Below are 21,233 nucleotides of genomic sequence, written 5' to 3' on the forward strand. Positions count from 1 at the left end.
CTCCTGCCCTCACGCGCCTCTGCCGCCCTCTGTGTCCCCAGAGTCTGTCCTTGTCCCTTGTGTCGTCCACACACGGCAACGGACAGAGAGAGAATGGAGCGTCACACGGGTCTGGAAAGGGGGGACCTGCAGGTGGCTGATGTCACTCCTGCCCTCCGCCCACGGGCTGCGGCACCTCAGGGACTGAAAGCGTGCCCCTCCCGTGGGCGCGGCCCTGGGTGGACGCTCGGGCCACCTCTGCCCTCCTCGGGGTGGTTTTGGGACCAGGGTCTGAGCTCATCGAGCAGGAGCAGTAGTAGGTCGACCCTGGGTCGTCCCTTCCAGTGGGACTCCCCGCGGGAATCTCAGAAGCGGGCCGGTGGCCGTCGCTGCCTCCAGGTTCCCGTTTCCGTGCTGACCCCTGAGGCTACAGAAAGGGCTGGAACTAAGATTATGCTCTGTTTCTGACCTTAGTGCTCCAGGGTGGGGGGCACCCCCCACGAGCCCTCCACCCGCTCTGGGGCCTGACCCGCGCCAGCCATGCTGACTCACCCCTCTTGCCCATGGGCCTCCCCGGGCCCTCGCCAACCCTCTCCACGCACTGGGCAAACACAAAAGAAAAAACACACTTTTCTGGGAAAGAACATTAAACATGTAGCAACACCTTTGAGTATTCGTGAATAAAAGGGTGCAGTTTCTTATCTGCGTATGAACGGGGGGGGCACTTTATTTTTTTTAAAGGGGGGAGGCGAGGACAATAGAACTGAATTCCATTCTCTTCCCAGAAGCAGGGTTGTGAAACCGGCCCCCGGTGACGAGGGGACTTCAGCCCGGCTGATGCACCGCGTCCTGTGTGCCGAGTGACTCAGGCGGCGTCAGCCCGGGCGGGAAACGGGGACATCCGAGTGGCAGGCGGGGGGTGGGGGGGTGGGGGGGTGGCCCCAGAAAAGGAAGAGAGGGGGAATTTCAGCCGTTCGACCTCTTCTGAATGTTAGTAACTTTTTAACTCTTACTTGAACAGAAGAGTGGGGGGGGGAGAGGGAGGGGGAAGAGACTCCCTTTCTCTCCAGTCCCAGCAGGGGCGTCTCTGGGCCACCGGGCACTTGTGCCCGCGCTGACTGTCTCACACGCCAGCGATGCTCAGTGCTCGGGGCTGGCAGGGCAGTCGGGGCTGGCGGGGCTGGCGGGGCTGGCACTCGCTCTCGGCACTGGTGACGGGTCTGGGTGAGTTCGTGTCTTCGAGATTTACCAGCCTTCCCCCCCCCCCCACCCCCACCGACCTGAGTTGTGCGATGGCTGGCGGGACACGCCCGGCCCGCGATGTCACTTCACCCCCACAGTGGAGCACGGGGACACCAGCTGTGGGAGGTGAGAGTCACGGGGCCGCAGGGGAATCCCCGTCTGAGCCCTGGTCTCCGCCCCTGCTCCCGCCAGTCACCTGCCCCGCGGGCGGGCGGGTCCTGCATCCTCCCGGTGTTCTGCCCTCCCCGGTCCCTGCGGCTCCACATACCGACCCGCCCGAGGGGGCTCAGCACAGCCTCCCTCGGGGCTCCGCGCCTAGTTCGCACCGCCCCCGATGCTTCGTGCGCTGGGCGGGGCCAGGCAGGCGCGAGAGGCCCCGCCCCTGCGCCTGCTCCATGTCGCCCTGGCTGTGCCGCCCGTCTGTGGCTCTGACCAGACCTGCAGGGGAAGGGCAGAGTTCGCCTGGTGTTCTCCGTACGTCCCAGCTTCCTTTGTCCCCGAGCCTCCCGTCCCGCTGCGTGACACCTGTCCTCTCGTGGAGGCCTTGGGGTCACGCCTGGGATTCTTCGACAGTCGGTCACTTACATCCTGGCCAGGCTCTGGGTTCTCTCTGTACAGACAGATGGGTTTCCCTGTGACTGTGAGGGGGCCGACCACCCTAGACCGGCTTCCCGTGTCTTTCTGAGGACAGAGGACAGTTCCTGCCAGTCTCCGGGGGTAGTTTCCCGAGAAGCCCTCAGCACCTTAAAACACAGGAACCCTGGACGCCGGCATTCAGACTGCTCCGAGGTTTTTCCCAGCCCGCACTCTCTGGACTAGCCCTTTGAGGAGCCTTCTGGCCGTGGAAGCTTCTGCCAACACGTAGTGGGGGGATCGGCCGGGAGAGAGGGGGTCTCGGAGGTAAATGCCAGCCATATCCAGGCCCTGAGCCGCGGAGCCGAGGACGGGTCTGAGCCTCCCCGTGTCCCCCCCAGAGTGTAACGGGTCACCAGCGCATCTCCAGGACTCCCCGTATCCCCCCCGGAGTGTAACAGGGGTCACCAGCGCATCTCCAGGCCTCCCCGTGTCCCCCCCGGAGTGTAACAGGGGTCACCAGCGCATCTCCAGGCCTCCCCGTGTCCCCCTTGGAGTGTAACAGGGGTCACCAGCGCATCTCCAGGCCACCCCGGCCCACATTCGAGGGCTGGTCTCCGAACCGAGCACCCCTCGGATTCTCCCGGGGCAGCCAATACCTGCCCACGCACACGGAGCGTGTGTGAGACCTCGGGCCAAGAGGGCGAAGAAGCTGAGCCCTTTCACTCACCCAGCCTGAGGGGACCTTTGGCCCGCAGAACCCCGCTGACAAAGCGTTGCCCTTGCAGTCAGTCTCAAAGAAGGGTGTCCTTGGAGCTGGCCAGGAGACCCGGGCGCCGGGAAGCCAAGGACTGGGGTCTGAATGTGTGCGCCCCCCCCAGCCCAGATCCGTGCTGTGAAGTCGCAACCCCCGAAGGCGAGGGTCAGCGAGCGGGGCCTTCCGGATGGGCTGAGGCCCTGGGGGTGCAGCCCCCACCGAGGAGATGCACTGATCCCTTTAGTGTCCGAGAAAGAGACCCTCCCCACCCAGAGCGCCCTAGCTCCTCCACCGGGTGAGGACGGAGCAGGGAGCTGCCAGCTCCGAACCAGGGGACGCGACCTGTACTTGACCTTGCTGGCGCCTTGACCTTGGGCTTCCCACCTCCAGAACTGTGAGGAGTGGATCTCGGGTGTTCATCGGGTCTGCGGTCTTCCGTGAGGGCAGCCCCAAACGTGGCAGACAGGAGGGAACGCGGCGACGGCGCCGGCACCTTGGGAAGAGCGCCTGTGCGCGTGGGGAGGCCGGACAGCGTTAGCCTGGGGGCGGTCAGCTGCCGTCGGCCCCTTGTTCAAGGTCAAGGTGGGCGGCCGGCGTTACCTCCACCCCGGGAGACGCCGGATCCGGAGGTTGTTTTCCTTCTCGGCTCCTGGCGGGGGAGTTTCCGGCGAGCCCCTCCCCCCGCCTCTCCCCACCCCGCCCCCTGCGGTGGCCGCCCCTGGCGCATGCGCACCATCTTCGAGGCCCTCACCTCCACGTCTCCGGCGGCACCGCCTGCCCCGCCGCAGCCGGCCTGCGGGGCGCCTGCGCCCTCTCCGCCCAGAGGTCCCGCTGGCCCGGGTCGGCCGAGGTGTCTTTTCAACGTTTGTCCTTTTAAGTGGGCCTGCTTTTCCACAGCAGCTTCAGGTTCACCCCCAAACCGAGCAGAGAGTTCGGAGGTTTCTCATGCCCCCCCACCCCCGCTGCCTCCCCCCCGCTCAGCGCACGGCCTCCCCTGCTGCCGCCAGGGCGCTCCGTCTGTTAGGATCGGTGGACCTGTCCTGACTCATCATCATCATCGTCACCCGGAGTCCACGGCTGACGGGGGCCCACTCTCGGCGCTGCGCGTCCTGTGGGTTCGGACAAACGGGTAATGGCTGTGCCCACCACCACAGTGTCCCATTGAGCACCTTCTCTGCTCGCCCTGCACCCCACCCCCGCACCAGACCCCGGCGGCCGCTGCCCTCTCAACGGCCCCACGGCTGTGACTTTTCCAGAAGGTCCTACGGCCGGGATCACACCGCGTCCAGCCACGTCCCCCTGGTGCCTTCCACTTAGTCGCGGGCTCGGAAGGTTCCTTTGCGTCTTCTGTGACTTCGGGGGCCCCCTTCCCCCCCATCCTGCTGGATGAGTTGCGTTGGGCGGACACGGCGTGGGGTTTTGAGGAAAGGCCTGGACGGAGTCGCGAACGAGTTTTACTGCCAGAAAATCGGCCTCGTGTGGGGACCCACGCCTGAGACGGGGCGCCCCCCGCCCCCTCAGAGTGCAAAAAGGGGGAGCCCCATCTCAGGCCGCTGCATGCTCGCCTTGAGCTTCTGCCTCCAGACTGTCTCTGTCAGAATATGACTGTGGCAGGGTGGGGGGGGGCACCCGCCTGGAGCAATGGCCCCGTGGAGGCCAAGCCCTGACCCCCGGGGACAGACGGCGTGACAGACAGAGGGAAGGACGGTGGCGGCCCCCTCAGAGGAAGTTCCCTCTCACCGAGACCCGCCCGTGGCTCCACCACCCCGAGGCCTCGTCCCCGAGCCCATCTGGCTGGAGTGCACGGCCGCACCGCAGACGGGACGCTGGCGTCACGCTCCCGGGGTGGTTCACCGCTTGGTCTGCCAGTCCTCCAGCGTGTGCTGCGGGGGTGGGCGACGGGCTTGCTTCAGCTGCGAGTTCAAAGAGGTTTGAGGGGGGGAGCACCAGCCCGGGGTGCTGGCCTGGGGGCGGCCTCACGGGAGCCCCGTGCTCCTGGTGTGGGGGGGACGCAGTCCTGGGGTCCCACAGAGGAGGCCGGAGGTCTCACAGGTCACAGCTCTATCAGGACCTGCCTGTGTCCCCTGCGGGACAGCACTGACCGTCCACCCGGGGCCACCAGGGGTCTCTGCCTGGCCCTCCCGGAGCCTGGCAGGGGACGCAGAGTGGGGACGCGGTCCCTCCGAGCAGGACCTGGACTCATGTGCCTGCTGCCTGGTGTCACTTAAGGGGACGTTGCTTCCCCGTGTGGACCTGACACGGGGCGGGTGGCTGGTTCCCTGGCCGTCGGACGATGGCCCTCGTGTGTGGCCAGTGAGTGCACCCGCCGCACCTTCAGGTGCTCTGGGCCGCCCATGGGACGACCCCACACCAGACGGGCTTGGGACCTCTGACCCCGACCTCCAGGGGGGCCAGTGGGTGGCTGGTCTGGGTGCAGGTGCCGAGAACAGCGGTCCTGAGGGCCTGAGACCCGGCTGGAGCCACTCTCACGCGGCCGTCTGCGTGGGAAGCGGGCAGTTCCGAGGCTGTGGCCACAGCTCCCCGCCCCCTCGGGCCGAGGGCTGCCAGCTGCCTCCCACGCTCACCTCGGCAGAAAGTCCCTGGCTGCCCTCCAGGCCGCCGCGCCGCCGACCTCCCGAGATGTGAGGTGGAGGGAAGGAATCCACGTTCCGGCCGGACTTTCCTCCTTCCTTTCTGAGAAAGAGCCCAGCAGCACCCTGCTGCCCCCACCCCTGCCCTGCCCCCACCCCCACCTGCCCGGCCCCTACCCGTGGAGCATGGAGCAGCAGCCAGGCGGGGCGGGGCGCTGGGCTCTCAGCCTGAAACCAAGGTGTCGGCGGGGCCGTGCGGGCTCGGGCGGCTCCAGGGGAGGGTCCTTCCGGGCCTTGTGCCGCTCCCGGGGCTGCGCGCCGGCCTGGTGCGCCCTGGCTCGTGGCCACATCGCTCGGCCTTCGCACGCCGTCCCCTCTGCATCTCTTCTCAGAAGCGTACCGGTCACGTGGTGCTGCAGGCCCGTCCCACCCTGGGCGGCCGCACTGGGCTCACTGCACCTGCCATGGCCCCATTGCCAAATAAGGGCACGTTCTGAGGGTACTGGTGGTCACTGAGCGTTTTGGGGGACACTTTCTGACGCACAACAGAGCCCCCATCTTTCCTGTGCCCTCTGTTCGGAGCAGGCCCTCACCTCGGGCTGGGGGTCCTGCCTGCTCCCTTTCCAGGGCCCAGGTGGGCCCAGGATGGGCCCCTAAGATAAACCGGCCCCCCTCACTGTGGGGTGGGGGCCCGGCCCAGCCGGTGCACACGAGCACCCGAGTCTCCTGCAGACAGGCAGCCACCTGTTCAAGGGGTGCCTGCCCGGAGCTTTCCCTGCTTCCAGACGCCGTGACCCTGGGCCCCCCAGGCTGCCAGCGGGCCATCGCAGACCAGGGTGTCCCCCCCAGATGGGAGCAGTGACGCCAGCCCCCGGAGCCCCGCTCCAGGCCCGGTCTGGTGTCCGTGTCCTCGGCCACGTCTTCCTGACCGACCAGCCCCGCGCCCCCGGCCACCCGGCTGACTGTCTTCCAGGCTACCTGACCAAACTGCTGCAGAACCACACGGCCTACGCCTGCGACGGGGACCGCCTGGACCTGCAGTGCCCGCGGCACTCCACCATCAGCGTGCAGTCGGCGTTCTACGGGCACGGCGACCGCGCGTGCAGCGCCCAGCAGCCCGCCCCCCGGGGGGAGGGCCCCTCGGCCTGCGTGGCCCCCACCACCCTGCAGGTACTGCGCTCGCCGGCATCTGAGGGCGACAGGATGGGGGTCTCTCTCTCTCCCTCTCTGCGTCTCCCTCTGGGGACGCGCCTGTGGTGGTGATGCCGTTCCCGCACAGCCGCCCTGACCCGGAGCGCCCCAGCCCGCACAGACCCCCGACGGTGCCGGGGAGCCCTCGGCAGGGTTCTCTGCCGGAAAGTCTGAGGAGGGTCCCTGGTCCCTGGAGAGCGCCCTTAACACACTCGCGCTGCGATCGTGTCCCCGGCCCGGGCAGGCTCCTCCCGCAGGACAGCCAAGGACCGTCACTCTGGGCCTCGGCCTCCAGGCCCACGCGCCCCACAGCGCCCTGGGGACAGGGGAGTCTGCGTGCTCCAGGGGCCACCAGGCGACAGCAGGGGCCACCAGGGGCCACCAGGGGCCTCTGTGAGGCGCCCAGGGAAGGGAGATGCTGTGAGCGTCTCCTGTTTTTTGTGGTTGCAGATAGCCGTGTTGTTCTCATTCGGAGCGGGGACTTGGGGCAGCCCCTGTGGGTCCGTCCTCCCCTGGACAGTACCGGGAACTTGGGGGTGGTGGGGTGGGCCAGGTGAGCCGTCCTTTCCGTGGCTGGCTTTAGGGGAAGACGTGGTGCAGGAAGAGGTCCAAACTAAAACTCCAGAGGTGGTTTTAGAATCTCGTGACTTGGGCGAGGCCTGCCCCGAGGCCCCTGCGTGCGTGTGGCTCGTCGGCCGTGGCGCGGAGTGCCGCAGCCTGGAGGTGCCCCCGCCTCCGGAGTTCCGCGGGCAGCCGCTGTGGTCAGGGTGGTAGAGCAGCTGGTGATCAGGTATCGGTTTGCCGCCATCGGTGACAGAAAACGGGGCAAAGACGCCCTCTCCGGCAGGACCAAGGAGGAGCGAGTGGTGGTGGCCGCCCTCCGCTAGCTCTGCCCTAGGCCCGGGGGAGGGCGCACACCCCACGGCACCGTGAGGGCGTTCCCGGTCCTCCCTCGTCCACTGCTCCGTTCTGAGCACCATTCCGTGGTGTTGGTGTAGCCACTCGATGGCTACAGACACCCACTGAGCCGCCAAAACGAGGTGTTTGCGCGAGTCCCCTGGACGTGGTTTCCATGCCGCTCCCACAGGAGAGCAGCCCCTCCCCCATGTGCCCCACCTGCCCCAGCCCACCCTCTAGGCTCGCCCCATTCCCTGCCCTGCAACCCTGCTCCGCGGCCCTGCCACCCTGGCTGTCTGCAGCCCCCACCCCGCCCCACGGGTGCATACAAGGGACCATGGCCTGAGCCAACAGGGCAGGGAGCGAGCCTGGTTCGTGGAAGGAGGGACCCCGGCTCCCTGAGCCCTGAGGCACGCCCCACCCCACCCCCAGCCCGAGGGCAGCATGGACGCTCTGAAGCAGGCCAGGCGAGCATGTGTGCACACACTTCTGGTGTCGTTAGGGGTGTGTCTGCTGGACACACACCCTGCGCCCTGTCCCCTTGTCCAGAGACCCTCGACTTCTCGCCCAAAACTGCACGTGGGAGCCGGGGGGCACGGTGCTCCCGCAGAGGGAGGCGGGCTCACACAGTGAGAGCCCGGGCCTGCATCCACGCCCGAGCCCCTGAGCTGACCCAGCGGGGACTGGGTGCCCACGGGAAGTCCCTCGGCCTCTGCCAGCTGGGATGCGGCTGCGAGAGGGCCCTGCCTTCGGCCCTGTGCTGAGAGCGGAGCGGTTTCCCAGGGGCCCTCAGCCACAACCACGGGCACCGCCGTCTGTGGGCCCTCGGGGACTCTCGGGGCGTTTCACCTGGTTCCAGACACACCTGGGGCCGCCTCCTGCACGGGGCTGCCGTGAGAACGCGGTGCTCCTGAACCTGTGGCCCACGCAGCCCGACAGCGATGGGTGGGCTCTCGGGGACTGACCCGGGTGCCCTTTGGTCATGGGCGGGGCCTGGGGCCAGGAAGGGGGAGACCGGCGGCGAGGCGCTAGGCATTTTGGGGCCTGGCGCAGGGTCCACCGAGCGGCCCCTCATGGGAGTGAGCTGCCCGGAGGAGCCAGGAGAGCTGGAGGAAGGGGCTCAGCCACAGGCTCATCGGGGCGCCCGAGTCCCCCAGGCTCTGGGCCCTCGAGGCTGGCGGGGGAAGATCCGCGTCCTTAGCTGTCGGCCCGGGTTTGGGTCTGGGTCTCAGGCCCCCACAGGGTCGAGCTCTCCGTCCTCGTCTCTAAGGATGAGGGGCTGTGAGTGGGGCTCCTGGCCCCCCAGGGCTCTTGGAAGGGACCGCTCCCGGAGGGGACCGCCCAGTCCCTCCAGGGCACACTCCGGTCTCACTTGCGTCCCCCAGAGCCTCCAAAGTTCGGCGCGTTGGCTGGAACCGAGAGCCTCGACCCCCGGGATGCGATGGTCGGGCGTGGCCGCGCCGGGCTCTCCCCCCGGTTACCCTCCCCTCCGAGCCCAGTGCACGCGGGACGGGGGTGGGGGGTCCTGTGGCCGCCGGCACGCTTCACCAGCCTGTCCCTTCTCTGCCCTCCTTCCAGAAGGTGCTGGACGAGTGCCAGAACCAGCGGGCCTGTCACCTCCTGGTCAATAGCCGAGTTTTTGGACCTGACCTTTGTCCAGGAAGCAGTAAATACCTCCTGGTCTCCTTTAAATGCCAGCCTAGTAAGTAACCGCCGAGGGGACGGTGTGTCTGGGCTGCGGGCCACGCTGTGGTGCACACCCCGGGGGGAGGCTCTCTGCCGGTCGGCGTGGGTCCCACTCTGAAACACTCGTGCACAGGAATGCGGGCCCCACCCTTGCCGGCCACTCAGTTTGTGTGGATTGGTGTGTGTGTGTGTGTGTGTGTGTTTGCACACACGCAGGCATCCATGTGCATTCACGTGTGCAGGTGTCTGAACTGCACAAACCCTCCTTCCGTGTGTCAAACGCAGCCGTCCTGAGGCGGACAGTCCCGGGGGCAGAATTCGGGGCCAGTGCCCTCGTGAGGAAACCTCGCTGTGGAGCGAGCCCAGGGACCCCGCCACCGCCCGCGCTTGGGTTCCAGCCTCGGGGGGCTGGCGCTCCCCCCCACCCACACACACGCAGCAGGGCTGCTGACACGGGCCCGTCCCTACGGCGAGGTGTGGCTACAGACCCTCTCTGATTCCTGCACTTCTCCCCACTGCCTGTCGCCGTTTCTGACGCCTGTGGGTTTTCGGGGCAGCTCCTCCAGCTGCTCCTCGGCGAGCGGGCCCCTCCTCCGGGGCAGGGCCGGCCTGCGAGAGGCCCCAGGTAGCAGCAGCTGGGGAGGTGACAGCTCTAACCAGAACGTGAGGAGTGATGGCCGGCCGGCCGGCCCTGCGCTGCCACCCACGCACGCTCCTCTCGCTCTCTGCCTTTTGTTCTCTGCTGGTTTCCGCCTCCGGAGCCCAGCGTCTCCCGGGACACGGCGGCCGGGGGCGTGGGGGAGGCGCTGGGCAGCGGAAGTGCGGCACGGTCCCCAGCTCTGCAGCGCACGTCTGCAGAGACCGCCTGGCCTCCCCTGGGCCCGGGTCCGGGCTCCTGCCCGACCCTCCTGCCCCCTGCGGGGCTGGGGCACCTCGGGGGGGGCCCGAGGCTCCTGTGGCTCAGTCTCCATAGGGTGCGTTCAAACGCACACCCATGCATTTGCACACACAGATGGCACACTCGGTGCACACAGGTAGACACTTGCACCCATGCATCCCATTGTGAGCACACACGCTCACACACACACACACACACACACACACGCTTTCATGTACACAGGGCTGAGAACACCCCCGAGCAGCCTCACCCTCCCAGGGGGTCCCATCCGCTCTGCACCCCCTGAGGAGACACAGGAAACCCCTCTCAACCCTCCCTGTTCTCCAACACCTTCCTCCGCTGCTGAGTCTCAAAACCAGCCACGCCCCGGCCACGCCCTTGACCTCATGGCCTCGGCCTTGATCGTGCTGCGCTGCCCTTAGATTCCCCTTCTCTTGCTCTCCCTCTCTCCTTCCGTGGTTCAAAAGGGTCTTACTGGAAGCCGCCCCCACTCCCCCTGTTAGGAGCTGGAGGACCTGGGGGTGGGAGTGTGGCCATCGGGGGTGACACTGTCTCGCAGGTTCTGTATGTGGGGACCTTTTCTTGGTCAGCGGTGGCAGGGCCCCGCCTCTAGAGACGGAAAGGCCCCTGTGAAACGGGCAGAGGGCAGGGCCAGTAAGTGCTGGGGGCCAGGGCCCTGCTGCCATGGTGTGGGTCTGCAGGCCCTCGCTGAGCACCTGCCGTGTGCAGGGGCGGGGGGCTGGCCCGGGTGGACTTGAAGAGGGCCCCCGACTCGCAGAGGCTCCCTCGGTGGTTGTGAATGAGACCCGCGAAAACGAACTCCCCCCTCGGCAGGTCATGCATGCTGCTGTGCGTCATTGCATGACGGGTCACGACCCTGCCCTCTGATTGGTGGAATCAGGGTGGGGGGGGATTGGTGGCTGTCGTCCTCTAAGCAGAGTCCTGGCTCCGCCTCCTGCAGGCCCCTGTTGCTGTCGCATCTAAACCCACGTGGCCCACCTCTGGAAGGCTGCCCGCCCCCTTCCTAATCAGGGGCCACTGAGCGCTCGAACCCGGCTCTGAAACAAGTTCCGGTTCCCTAAGAAAAGCATCAGGTCTTTCGGGGTCCGATCGTTTCAGACCCCAGAAACGTCACTCTCCGGTGACGGTGAGTTGCACATTCCCAAGGAACCGAGTGACTCCAGGGAACACACGACAGCAACCCTCAGCCCGTAATGTGACACTCGCAGCCCCTCGGTTCCAGGAGAGGCCTGGCCCGTAATCGGGGGGCCAATCGCGGGAGGCTCCGCGTGTGGGCGTGGCTGGCGTCCGGCCACCTTTAGTGAACCGGCTTTTTGGCGCAGCACAGAGATGGGGGCTGGTCGGTGCCTTTCACGACAGGCCTGGGAGAAAGGAAACTCTTGTAATTTAGAAACTTCTGAAAGAGGACGCAGGGAGAAAGGAAGAGCAAGCAAGCAGGCAGCCCTGTGAAAAACTTCCCAGCGTGCTGAGATAAGACTCGGTTCCCTGCCGCCTTCTCCCGCCTTGGTCCTTGGCGGCTCTGCCCCGGGGCATTCTTCACATTTTTGGGTGCTCTCCTAGCGGGGCGGGCGGGCGCGCGTGCTCTGCCGCCTGTCCACCCAGGTCTGCCCAGGCCCGGCGCTCCGCGGTGGGGCCTTGGTTCCGCCCCGGCCCCTGAGGTCAGGCCCCCTTTCGGAGTTGCTGGGATGGTGCGCGTCTCACGGAGATCTCCGCGGAGCTCCTGCCGGGCGGAGTGACTCACCCAGCTCAGCCCTCCCAGGCAGGGTCAGGCGCAGCGTTCTTCTTATTTAGAAAAAGAAAACAAAGCTTTTCTTGGCTTGAAGTTTAACCTGTTCCGGGACGATCCCAGTCCCGGGTGACGGGCCTTCTCCGCGTTTGCTCAGCCACCTCCGCTGGCTCCTGGGGTCCCGGCAAAGGCCAGCGAGGAGGGGCCTGCTTTCCGCCCCGCACCCCCATGGGTCTGAGGTTGTTACCAGCGTCCATGTTGGGTCTGAGGTTCCCCGCGTCCGCGTTAGAGAGCAAGGCCCAGGCCCCAGAGCCCACAGTAACCCCAGGCCCACAGTTACCCAGAAGTTCGGCCTCACTGCTCCCTCTCTGTTTTGGGGAGAAAGGCCAGGAAATCCACAAGTTGTAGAGAGGTGGCATTGGTGTGTGGAGACTATTTTCCTTCATGTTTTCAGTTGGGGGCTTAAGCTTCATCAGTTCCCCAAGCACAAAGGTCCCACCCGCCACTGCTGGCCGCTCATGCTTTGGGGTGTGGGCGGGGCAGCTTTCAAATCGGTTTGCTTGCAACCCAGAGTAAAGAAAACATTCCACACTTTGGCCCAATAAAATATTCACACAACTGGAAAAAAACGGTGAAATTATTAAAGCTGTGCGTATCCTTACCCTGTGCGATGCTCGCCCATGTTCTCTGAGCTCTCCTTTATGGTTTAAAAGGGCGGGTCCCGGCACACCAGACTGCTTGCACGGCCCGTCCATGGGCCTCAGGTGAGACTCGTGTGGCTTTGCCCTGCGGTGCGCCGGGGCCGCGGGAGTGCCCCCAGCGGCCCGGGCGGCGCGCGCCCGTCTGTCCGAGGAAAGCTGATGGTGCCGCCGATTTTGTCTCCGCTCCAGATGAGCTGAAAAACAAAACCGTGTGCGAGGACCAGGAGCTGAAGCTGCACTGCCACGAGTCCAAGTTCCTCAACATCTACGCCGCCACCTACGGCCGCAGGGCCCGGGACTGGGACGTGTGCGCCTCGGGCGCCCCGCGGCTGCCCCCCTTCGGTAGGTGTCTTCTGGTGGCTGGCTGGCTGCGGGGGGCTGGCTCCCCGCAGGGGACCCTCACCGGGGCCCGTGCCGGGTTAGGGGGAAAGTCTCGGGGAAGGAGGGCCTGTCTCCCCGGCGGGCCCCCTGCCGCCCCGCACGCCTGCATCCGCCCCTCGCCCAGTCATTCCTCACCGAGCCGCTGTCCAACGCCCGCTGAACGCAAGGCCCCGCTCTGGGCGCGGGGCGTACGCGGTGACCGCGGAGTCCACGGGGAGCTGACCTCCCAGCAGCGGGCGAGGAGGCAGTGAGAGAAGAGATATTGCACGGCTGATCTGTCGTGTTCCAGGGGCACATAGGCGCTCAGGGGGACAGTGCACGGGGAAGGGAGTCGGGGGGATGGCTGCGGAGAGGCGCAGGTTCTCGGAGTGGTGGTGGGCCGCTGAGGAGAGCCTGCAGATGGACACCTGGGGCAGGTGTGCAGGTGGAGCGCAGTGCCCGGGAGGGCCCCGAGGCTGGGTTCGGGGTGGGGGAGAAGTCCGAGGGTCCTCCTCCTCAGCCGTCTGCGGCTTAGAGCCAGGAGGCGAAAGCTCCACCCACCACAGACGCCCTACGTACTGTTGTCAGTTAGGGTCTCCTGGGAGACTGCCGGCCGGAGACGTGGACAGAGAGATCAGCCGCACGGAACCGGCTCGGGGGATAGTGGGGCTGCCGGTCCAAAGGCTGCGGGGCGAGCTGGCGGGCTGGCGGGCTGGGGACCCAGGGAAGAGCTGGTGTTCAGTCTGAGCTCGAACTCGGCGGCGCAGCAGGCTGGAAACCCCAGGCAGAATTTCCGAGTGCAGCCTCGAGAAAACCCCTTTCTCGGAAAACCTCAGGCTGTGCGATGAAGGCCTTCCACTGATTGGTCGAGGCCCACCCATGCGGTGGAGGGGAATCTGCTCTACTCGAAGTCTACTGTTTAAATGTTATTGTGTCCGAAAAATACCCTCGCGGCCACATCGGGGCTGGTGTTGGAGCAGTCGACTGAGCGCGACAGCTCCAGTGAATGAGCACACAGCAGTGAACCGTCGCACGCACACCCCCTGGCGCCGGAACAGCTGATCGCCCCCTGCCTCTCACCCGGGGGGGCCGGGGGGAGGCCCTCCGGGGGAGCAGCCCAAGGCCGGCGCCTCGTCCCCCAAAGTCTCAAATGAGCCTCCTCAGTAGTAAATTGCTACAGTTTACTCACAGACCACAAGTGACATGAAACAGTCTGAAAAAGAAATTCCCGTGGGGTACTACCTTGGGTCTGGAAAAAGGACACAAAGTGACCTCCCCAGGCAGGCAGACGCCCGCGAGTGAGACCCAGGAGAGAGCAGGAATGTGTGTGTGTGTGTGTGTGTGTGTGTGACCCTCAGCCCTTGTCACGGTCACCGAGGGTCTTCTGGGGGCAGACCGCACACAGAGGCCGGCCCCAGTGGGCACGCAGCCCCTCCGCTTAGACCGGGGATAGGGCTCCGTCTCAGCAGGTGCGGCGGCCAGGCGGGGCCGAGAGGCTCCTGCTGGTCAGCGGCGCCACCCAGGCCCCGGCGAGTGGCGTGCGCGTCCCGAAGTCCCTTCTCCCTGTGACCCGTGTGCTCAGAGCGTCTGCAGCCCCTCCCTTGTTCCCGCTGCCTCGCTAGGCGGGGGGACGATGACCTCGTCATCACGGGAGTCTCCCCGCACCCAGGCGTGCCTTTGTCCCCAGCGTGGCCAGAGGCACATCTGCTCACGGCCCCCCTGAACACCCTGCAGGGACGCCCCCAGCATGTGGTCTCCCCAGCTGGGTTGAGCACCCTTGGTGCTCTGAGCTCTTCCTGCAAAAAGGAGCTCTGTCCCTTAACATCGGAGCGAGGCACCTGGTTTCTCAGGCCCGCTGACTTCAACGTGGGCGGGCGCCGGCGGGGAACCTGTGCTTCGGTTCTTCCTCCGAGCGGAGGGATTCGGTTACTTGCGGAGCCCGGCGAGATTCGGTTCAGAAAGACTAGCAGTCAGCCAAAGACTGCGCCAGCAGACACCTTGGCTGACGGCTCAGCTGCTGGGTTGGTACAGCCTGAGCCCTGACAGAGCCTCAGGAAAAACACCTGCTCATGCTTCTTCCCTCCCGGCCCTGCCTCCGCCCCCGCCCTTCACAGTCAAGTGCTCTGGTCCCCTCACCCTGGAGTATGGGGAGGTCTGGGATGAGCTCTTCACCACGGTCACGAGCTGCTGCCCCAGGCTAGGCCGGCCCGGGCTGCATGGCAGGCGGAGAGGCTCAAGGGGAGTGTGGCAGGGCCTTGAGGGTGCCATCACCTCACCCCGTTTACTCGACCTGGAAGCACCCCCTGGTCTCACCTGCAGGTGAGCTGAAGGGCCAAACGGCACATGCTCGAAAATGCGAACCATTGGCTGCCCACGCTGACACGTTAACGGTTCGCTCCATGGCCCAGGCCACGGGTGCATGAAGATCGGAAACTGCGGCTGGCCGGTTTGCCCCACAAGGCCACCAGCTCATTCCTCCCGCGTGAACACACGTTAGTATCTCCCACCTTAGAAAGCACACGCTTTGCCCCCCCCCCCTCCCGCCGGCTGCCCATCCTCGCCTCTGCAAGTCTGCTGGGCTCTGGCCATTTGCTCACAGCCCACTCGGGACTGAGGACTCTCTCGCCGGGACCCCCCGGGCCACCTCCTGGCCTGTCTCAGATCTTCCCTCTCCCTGCTTCCCTCCCCTCCCTCAGTGATTGCTTCGCTTACCAGCTGGGGATTTTATTTAAATTAAATCTGGTCGCATGAACCCCCTGCTGAAGGTTCTCCACTTTGCCCTCTGTGATGAAAATCAACCAACCCCCCCCCAGCTGTGGCCTGGCCGCCCCCTCCTTCCTCGCTCCCCCGGAGGGGTCCGCCCTCACGCACACCCCAGGGCCTTTGCACGAGCTCTCCTCCTGGCCTGGAACGCTCTCTCCACACGTCTGTGCACAGCCGGTGCCACGCCTCCGCCTCCATCTCCTTGCTTGGGCACCGACCCAGACATGGCCTAGGGAGGCTTCCAGGTCCCCCGCTGGCTCGGCACCTGCAGCCCCCAGCCCCTCGAGCTGTCTCACTTGGTCGCCTTCACCACGTGGGCGGTGTCACCTCTGTGCACGTGGCTCAGCTCCCAGGTGACGGCGGGCCCTGCAGCGAGGTGTCTGTCTCTGACCCGCGACCTCCCAGCAGCTCTGGAGTGAACGTGGGGACGCGGATGCGTGAGTGGATCGGCCCCTCCCGAGCGAGGCGCCACCCCGGCCCCCGCGGCAGGTGGCTGCTGCCTGGAATGTGGGCCTGGAGCCGTCACAGCACCCGGCCCCTCAGGAGGTGCTGGGAACCCACGTTTGCTGTCTTCCGGTGCGAGATGTTCCCAACTTCGTAAACACGGGCAAGCCAAACCAAACATGCCCTCAGGCCCCATCCGGGCCCCAGGCTGCTGTCAGCAATCTTGGCGCTGGGCTCTGTGGCTGCTGCAGCTCCTCCCTGGCCTGGAGGAAGGGGACAGGCCATCGGGTCCGGGCCCAGAAGCATGACCTTGCAGGATGGTTGCCCCAGGGCCTCGTGGTCGGGAGTCAACCGGGCCTTGCAGAGGTCATGGGTGCTTTCCCTTCTGCGTGGATGCTGCAGGCTGGTGCAGCCCGTGGGCCTCAGAGCCCCAGTGGCTCCTGGGAGTGCACGGGGTGGGGGCGGCTGGGCCTCGGGGCTGAGGATGCACAGCCGAGTGGCCCCTAAGCCAAGAACAAGTGGTTCCAGTCGTCCGTAAAAGACGGTGATTTCCCTGACTGTTACGACGCTGGCCGGGCCGGGGTCAGCCGAAGGCACGAGGCCCACTTGTGTGGTGGGCAGGACACTGCGGGCCAGGCCTCGGTTCTCTCCACAGGGGTGTCTCCTGAGGGTCCTCCGGACCCGGCCACTGGCTCCTCCCAAAACAAGCGACACCCAAGAACAAGTGGAAGCCACAGACTGTCACCTCCGCCACCCTGTGTGGGTCACAGAGCAGCTCCGACTCAGTGTGGGGGGAGGCGACCCCATGTGAATCCAGGAGGGGAGACCACCTGTGGCCAACCTGTAGGCTGTCGTGGGCTGGACCGTGTCCCTCTGAAAGTCGCGTGGCCAAGTCCTCGCCCCCAGGCCTCAGAAGGCGACTGTACTGGAAGAGAGAGTCTTGAGAGAGGAGGCTCAGTGAGACCGACGTCCTGTGGGCGCTGCCGACCCGGGGGGACCGGGTCCTCACCAGACGAGGAGGTGAGCACATAGCCACACGCAGACTGCGTGAGGGCCCAGGCGGAGCCCGGCCGCCGGCAGGCCCGGCTCGGGGCCGAGCTGCGGGCGCCTTAGACCTGCTGCCGAACGGAGGGGAGGTGAACACCCACAGTGCCTGTCCCACAGCCCGGCGGACACGCTCAATGGCGGACCCCACGGCCGTGACAGGACAGGGAAGACGCACGAGACCCGTGGCCCGGCCAGCTGGGCCCCGTCTCCGAAAGGTGCCCTCGTACGGCGTGCAGGCCCAGGCAAAGGGGGACCTTGTGTCTCACTGTGAGGGCGCTGGCCCGGAGACGCTTCCAGCAGGGCCAGCAAGTCCGGTCCCTGAGCACGGAGGCCCCGCTGGTGGACGAGCAACCCAGAGGAAAGCGTGAGAGGGACTGGTCACCGTGTGTCCCCAGCGGAGGCTGGCGGGCGAAGCAGCGTCTGACCCCGGAGGGCGAGAACCTGCCCACAGACCTGGCGTGACCTCCAAGAGGGAATGCAGGGCTCCGGAAAGAGCCCCCCACTGGGCACCCGCCGGGCCGCGCCCTTTCCCGCCACGTTCGTTTCCTGGCCAGACTCCTAGGGTTCTGCCGTTTCCTCGCCCAGAGGATGAGAAAGCTGCCCCTCGGCCCCGAGGCAGAGCGGAGGCTGCCCCAAGGCCAAGTGTGGGCAGGCCTGGGCTTTCCGGTCCAACCTCCGGGTGCCAGGGCCTCCCGCTGCCAGAACTGCCGCTGGAGCGCCGCCAGCAGCCTAATTATCTAAATAAACACGGCTTCTGAAGAGCCGTCAGCCTCAGTTCCTGTGCTAAACGGTAGCCAAAAAACCAAACATCAAGTGGCTGAACATCTTGTCATCACACGCACCGGGCGGAAGGCGGTTGGCCCGGGAGAGAGGGCGCGAACGGAATCAGGCCGCGGAGGGAGACGGCCGCGCGCGCGCGCGCACGGGTCCGGCAGCAGCGCCGCCCGCGCGAGTGTGGTCGGCGGGGCCGTCCTACGGCTGTGAGGGTTTATAGTTCTAATGCGAACGTGCCCCCTAAAACGCCCTAGGGTGTGCGTGAGTGTGCTGTCGTCCTGTTACAGGGTGACCTGCTTATGATTTTGTCGTAAAGGATTCTGTCGTGGGAACAGGGGCGTTCCTTGTGCGGGGCCCCGCACGGAAACCCTGAGAGCGGTCAGAGCTCAGCAGCGGCCTCGGGGACGGTCGGAGCCCAGTGAGACCTGGCCCGACCTCGGCGACCTCGGCCTCTTCCTGAAAACGCCCTGTCACCTGGACAACGTCGCCCGCACCGAGGGTCACGAGGGTGCCCTGTGTGCCCCCGAGGATCGCGCTGGCCACAGCCCGGCCGGGCGACAGGACCTGGGGTCTGACCGGTTTCCTGTCTCGTCCCCGGTCTGCCTGGAGGAACGGGGTGGGGCGCACGCCCTCGGGACAGGCACTGCTTCTGGGGCGTCGATGCGACTCTGGCAGGAAGGAGGGGGTAGGACATTTCTGGGTAGCAGTTTGGCTCTGTGGCTCCAGGGCCTCCCTGTTTTGCCCTTTGACAAAATGATGGACGGCCCGGAATTCTCATGGAAAGCGTCACGCGTGTGTGCAGACACTCAGCTCTCAGGGTGTTCTGCACGGAGCTGTGTGTAACAGTGAGCACACGGAAGTCGCTCGGGCGTCTACCAGTCGGGCTTGTACACACAGCTGGTCCCTCCACGGCAGGGAAAACGGCGCAGCGCTTTAACATGAGGTTTCCGTAAACGTGTTCACAAAGGTGTCGGCAAACAGAGAAAAGCAGCGTGCGGAGTCACGCGTGTGGGCCCCACCGAGGGCGGAGGACGCACACGTGACCGGAAGGCTGCTCTTTGACGGTTAACCGTTTCTTCTCCACCGTGGGATTCCCTGGGAGTTTTGTTTCCCTAGTTTTGGCTTATCTGTGCTTTTCAGGTTTTCGACTACAACCACGCACTTATTTTGTAAAACAAAGAACAATCATGGTCATGTTTTACAACGTCAGGCTTCCACAAATAATTTTATAATTCAGACTGTTCCTTCATCCCAATGCAGGGAGCTTATACAGAAATCAGACCTCCCATTGTAAGTTCTCCTGAGACTGAAGGGGTTTTTCAGTGGATAACTGTGCTCAGCCAAGACCCCAGTCCATAATGAGGTTCCCAAAGGCAGCAAAAATATCACCACCCACCCACAACGCAATTTGAAAATGAACTGGAGGAGATTCAAAGAATGTATCTTTATTCCTAGTTACACCTCTCGTGGCTCTTGGGGCAAACTGAGTTATACAAAAGAACAGTTCATTATTACATTTATAGAATTTTACATTTCTAAAAAAATGTCTCGGAGACCCTCGTATTCAAAAACTGTCTTCTCTCCAGACGTGAGTTTTATTTCAGCTTTAAAAAGGTCCATTTTGTGCTCCTTTATGTCAAAGCAATGCAAACTAGCAAAACTGGGAAAGTGTCTTAAAATTGATCCGGGGGAAAAAGCCTCTTCCCATCAGCGCGAACAGCCCTTGCTACCATCTGGGCAACTCTCCCCTCTATCCTCACCCCTTATCCAGGGCCGGGGCGTTCACACTCAGTTCTGCCCGGGGCCAGGTCCAAGGACGGCACTGAGTTTAGGCTGCAAGCTGTCGAGTCCCACAGACCGCCGGCCATCTGATGGGGGGTGGCCCGGTGCCGATGAGGGCACACTGGGTGCTGCCGTGGGACACGCTAAACACGGTGCTTTGTGTAATAGTCACACCAGCCCAGGAGTCAGCTCCTGGTCGAGAGGACACGGGCTCTGCAAGAGGGCCCGAGGTCGCGCCCTTGGCCACAGGCAGAGGGTCTTCCGGAAGTTCAGCCACAAGACGCCCACTCAGGCTGGGAGCGAACCACAACAACAGCCAACTTCTGCTGCGCCTGGCGGGAGCCCCCCAGAGGGACAGGGAAGGCAGTCCGAGTAGGACGCAGGAGGGCCAGTCCTGTGAGCCGGAAGGGCGCTGCCCCAGACCCCGGGGCCAACGGCAGGGAAGGGCGCGCGCCTCTTGCCCTCCAGGCGTGCGCGGTCCCGCAGGCAGTGCGCGCTGACTGACGCAACGCAGCACACCATGAGGTCTCGGCACACTCTAGGGTTGCAGCCCCCCGGACCACCCCCTCTGGGCTCTGGAGGCCACTGCCCTTGCCCGTTCAGGCCTGGGGTGGGGCACACCCCTCGGCCAGCCCTGGGGTTCTGCTCGTCCTCTGGGGTGTTGCACACCCACGCACACCCTCACAAACGGTCTCTCTGGAGCCCTCCTGCCACGCCCACTGTGAGCCTGGGTGGCCCAGACGGCGCTCACCGCTCTCCGTCCTGCTCTTACTCGTCACAGAGATGTGGTATGGGGTGGGGGGCGGGGGTTCAGACCCCACAGCCTCTGGAATGCAGCTGGGCGTGTCCATTCCGGGGAGTGGTGCCCAGGGGTGCGGGCCGAGGCGCGAGTGCCCTAAAGCCCGGTGGCCGTGTCCTTTCAGACTGCTTGTCCCACTCGGCGGTGCACGTGCTGTCCCAGCGGTGCTACGGCCGGCAGCGGTGCAAGATCCTCGTCAACAACCAGCACTTCGGGAGCCCCTGCCTGCCGGGAGTGCGGCAGCGCCTGGCCGTCACCTACGCCTGCGGTAAGCGCGCGCCCGCGGCCAGCCCAGTGCCTCGACCCCGGGAACCGCCCTGCCCCCCCAATCCAGAGCCCCCTTTCCTGTCCTTCCCAGTGGTTTATGGCCTTCGGTCCGGATGGGTTTCCGAGCCCTGCTAGCATCAGGGGGCGGCAGGTGGGGAGGGTGGGGACACAACCCCAGAGGGTCACAGGACGTCCCTGGGCACGGCTATGCTCGTCTGCGCTCGGGGAGGCCCCGGAATTCACGGGCGCGTCCCGGGAGGTCTCAGAGGCACGGTCGTCCCTCCAGCCCAGCTCAGCCCGGGGTGACGAGCTCTCCGCGTGGGCAGCAGCCCATGCCCCGCGTGGCCACGGCGCTGGGCCAGCCGGGCCGGTGCTGGCCGTCACCAACGACCTGTTACTTGACACTGTTTTTAGTGTCTTGAAATAAGACAATGAAATGCGGGGCCCACTGGAGTCCAGTTTGATGAAACCACCTACACGGAGCCCAGCGGCTCACTGTTCTCCGAGGGGCTTCCGGTGTGTGACCCAGACGCGGGCACTTTTTGTTTTGTTTTGTTTCATAAGGAGCATGGAAGGGGAGGGTGACAGAAGGCACAGTGACCAAGGGAGGACACGATACCTGGGCTCAGGGAAACCCCTTCCGCTGCGGGACTCCCGAGACTTTGCGTCCCGGTTTCATTGAGGTGTGACTCGCAGACGGTGCCGCTCCCCGGCTATGAAGCACGCCAAGTGTTG

At 65.3% G+C, this 21,233-nt stretch overlaps 1 protein-coding gene across 4 annotated transcripts in view; it reads left to right on the plus strand.

The window, feature by feature from the left end:
* EVA1C (eva-1 homolog C) overlaps positions 1–21,233 on the plus strand; it is a 45,635-nt gene that overhangs the window by 14,048 nt on the left and 10,354 nt on the right. Inside the window, exons 2-5 of one of the 4 annotated variants that reach the window (XM_036017403.1) lie at positions 6,116–6,312; positions 8,809–8,932; positions 12,455–12,604; positions 20,356–20,499. In XM_036017403.1, the coding sequence (XP_035873296.1) occupies positions 6,116–6,312; positions 8,809–8,932; positions 12,455–12,604; positions 20,356–20,499 (615 nt within the window). Of the gene's footprint in view, positions 1–6,115; positions 6,313–8,808; positions 8,933–12,451; positions 12,605–20,355; positions 20,500–21,233 lie in introns of all 4 variants that reach the window. The other 3 variants (XM_036017402.1, XM_028503954.2, XM_036017404.1) reach the window with 3 other exon arrangements.

This window comes from Phyllostomus discolor, chromosome 2, assembly GCF_004126475.2.
Source record: "Phyllostomus discolor isolate MPI-MPIP mPhyDis1 chromosome 2, mPhyDis1.pri.v3, whole genome shotgun sequence".
Taxonomy (NCBI): domain Eukaryota; kingdom Metazoa; phylum Chordata; class Mammalia; order Chiroptera; family Phyllostomidae; genus Phyllostomus; species Phyllostomus discolor.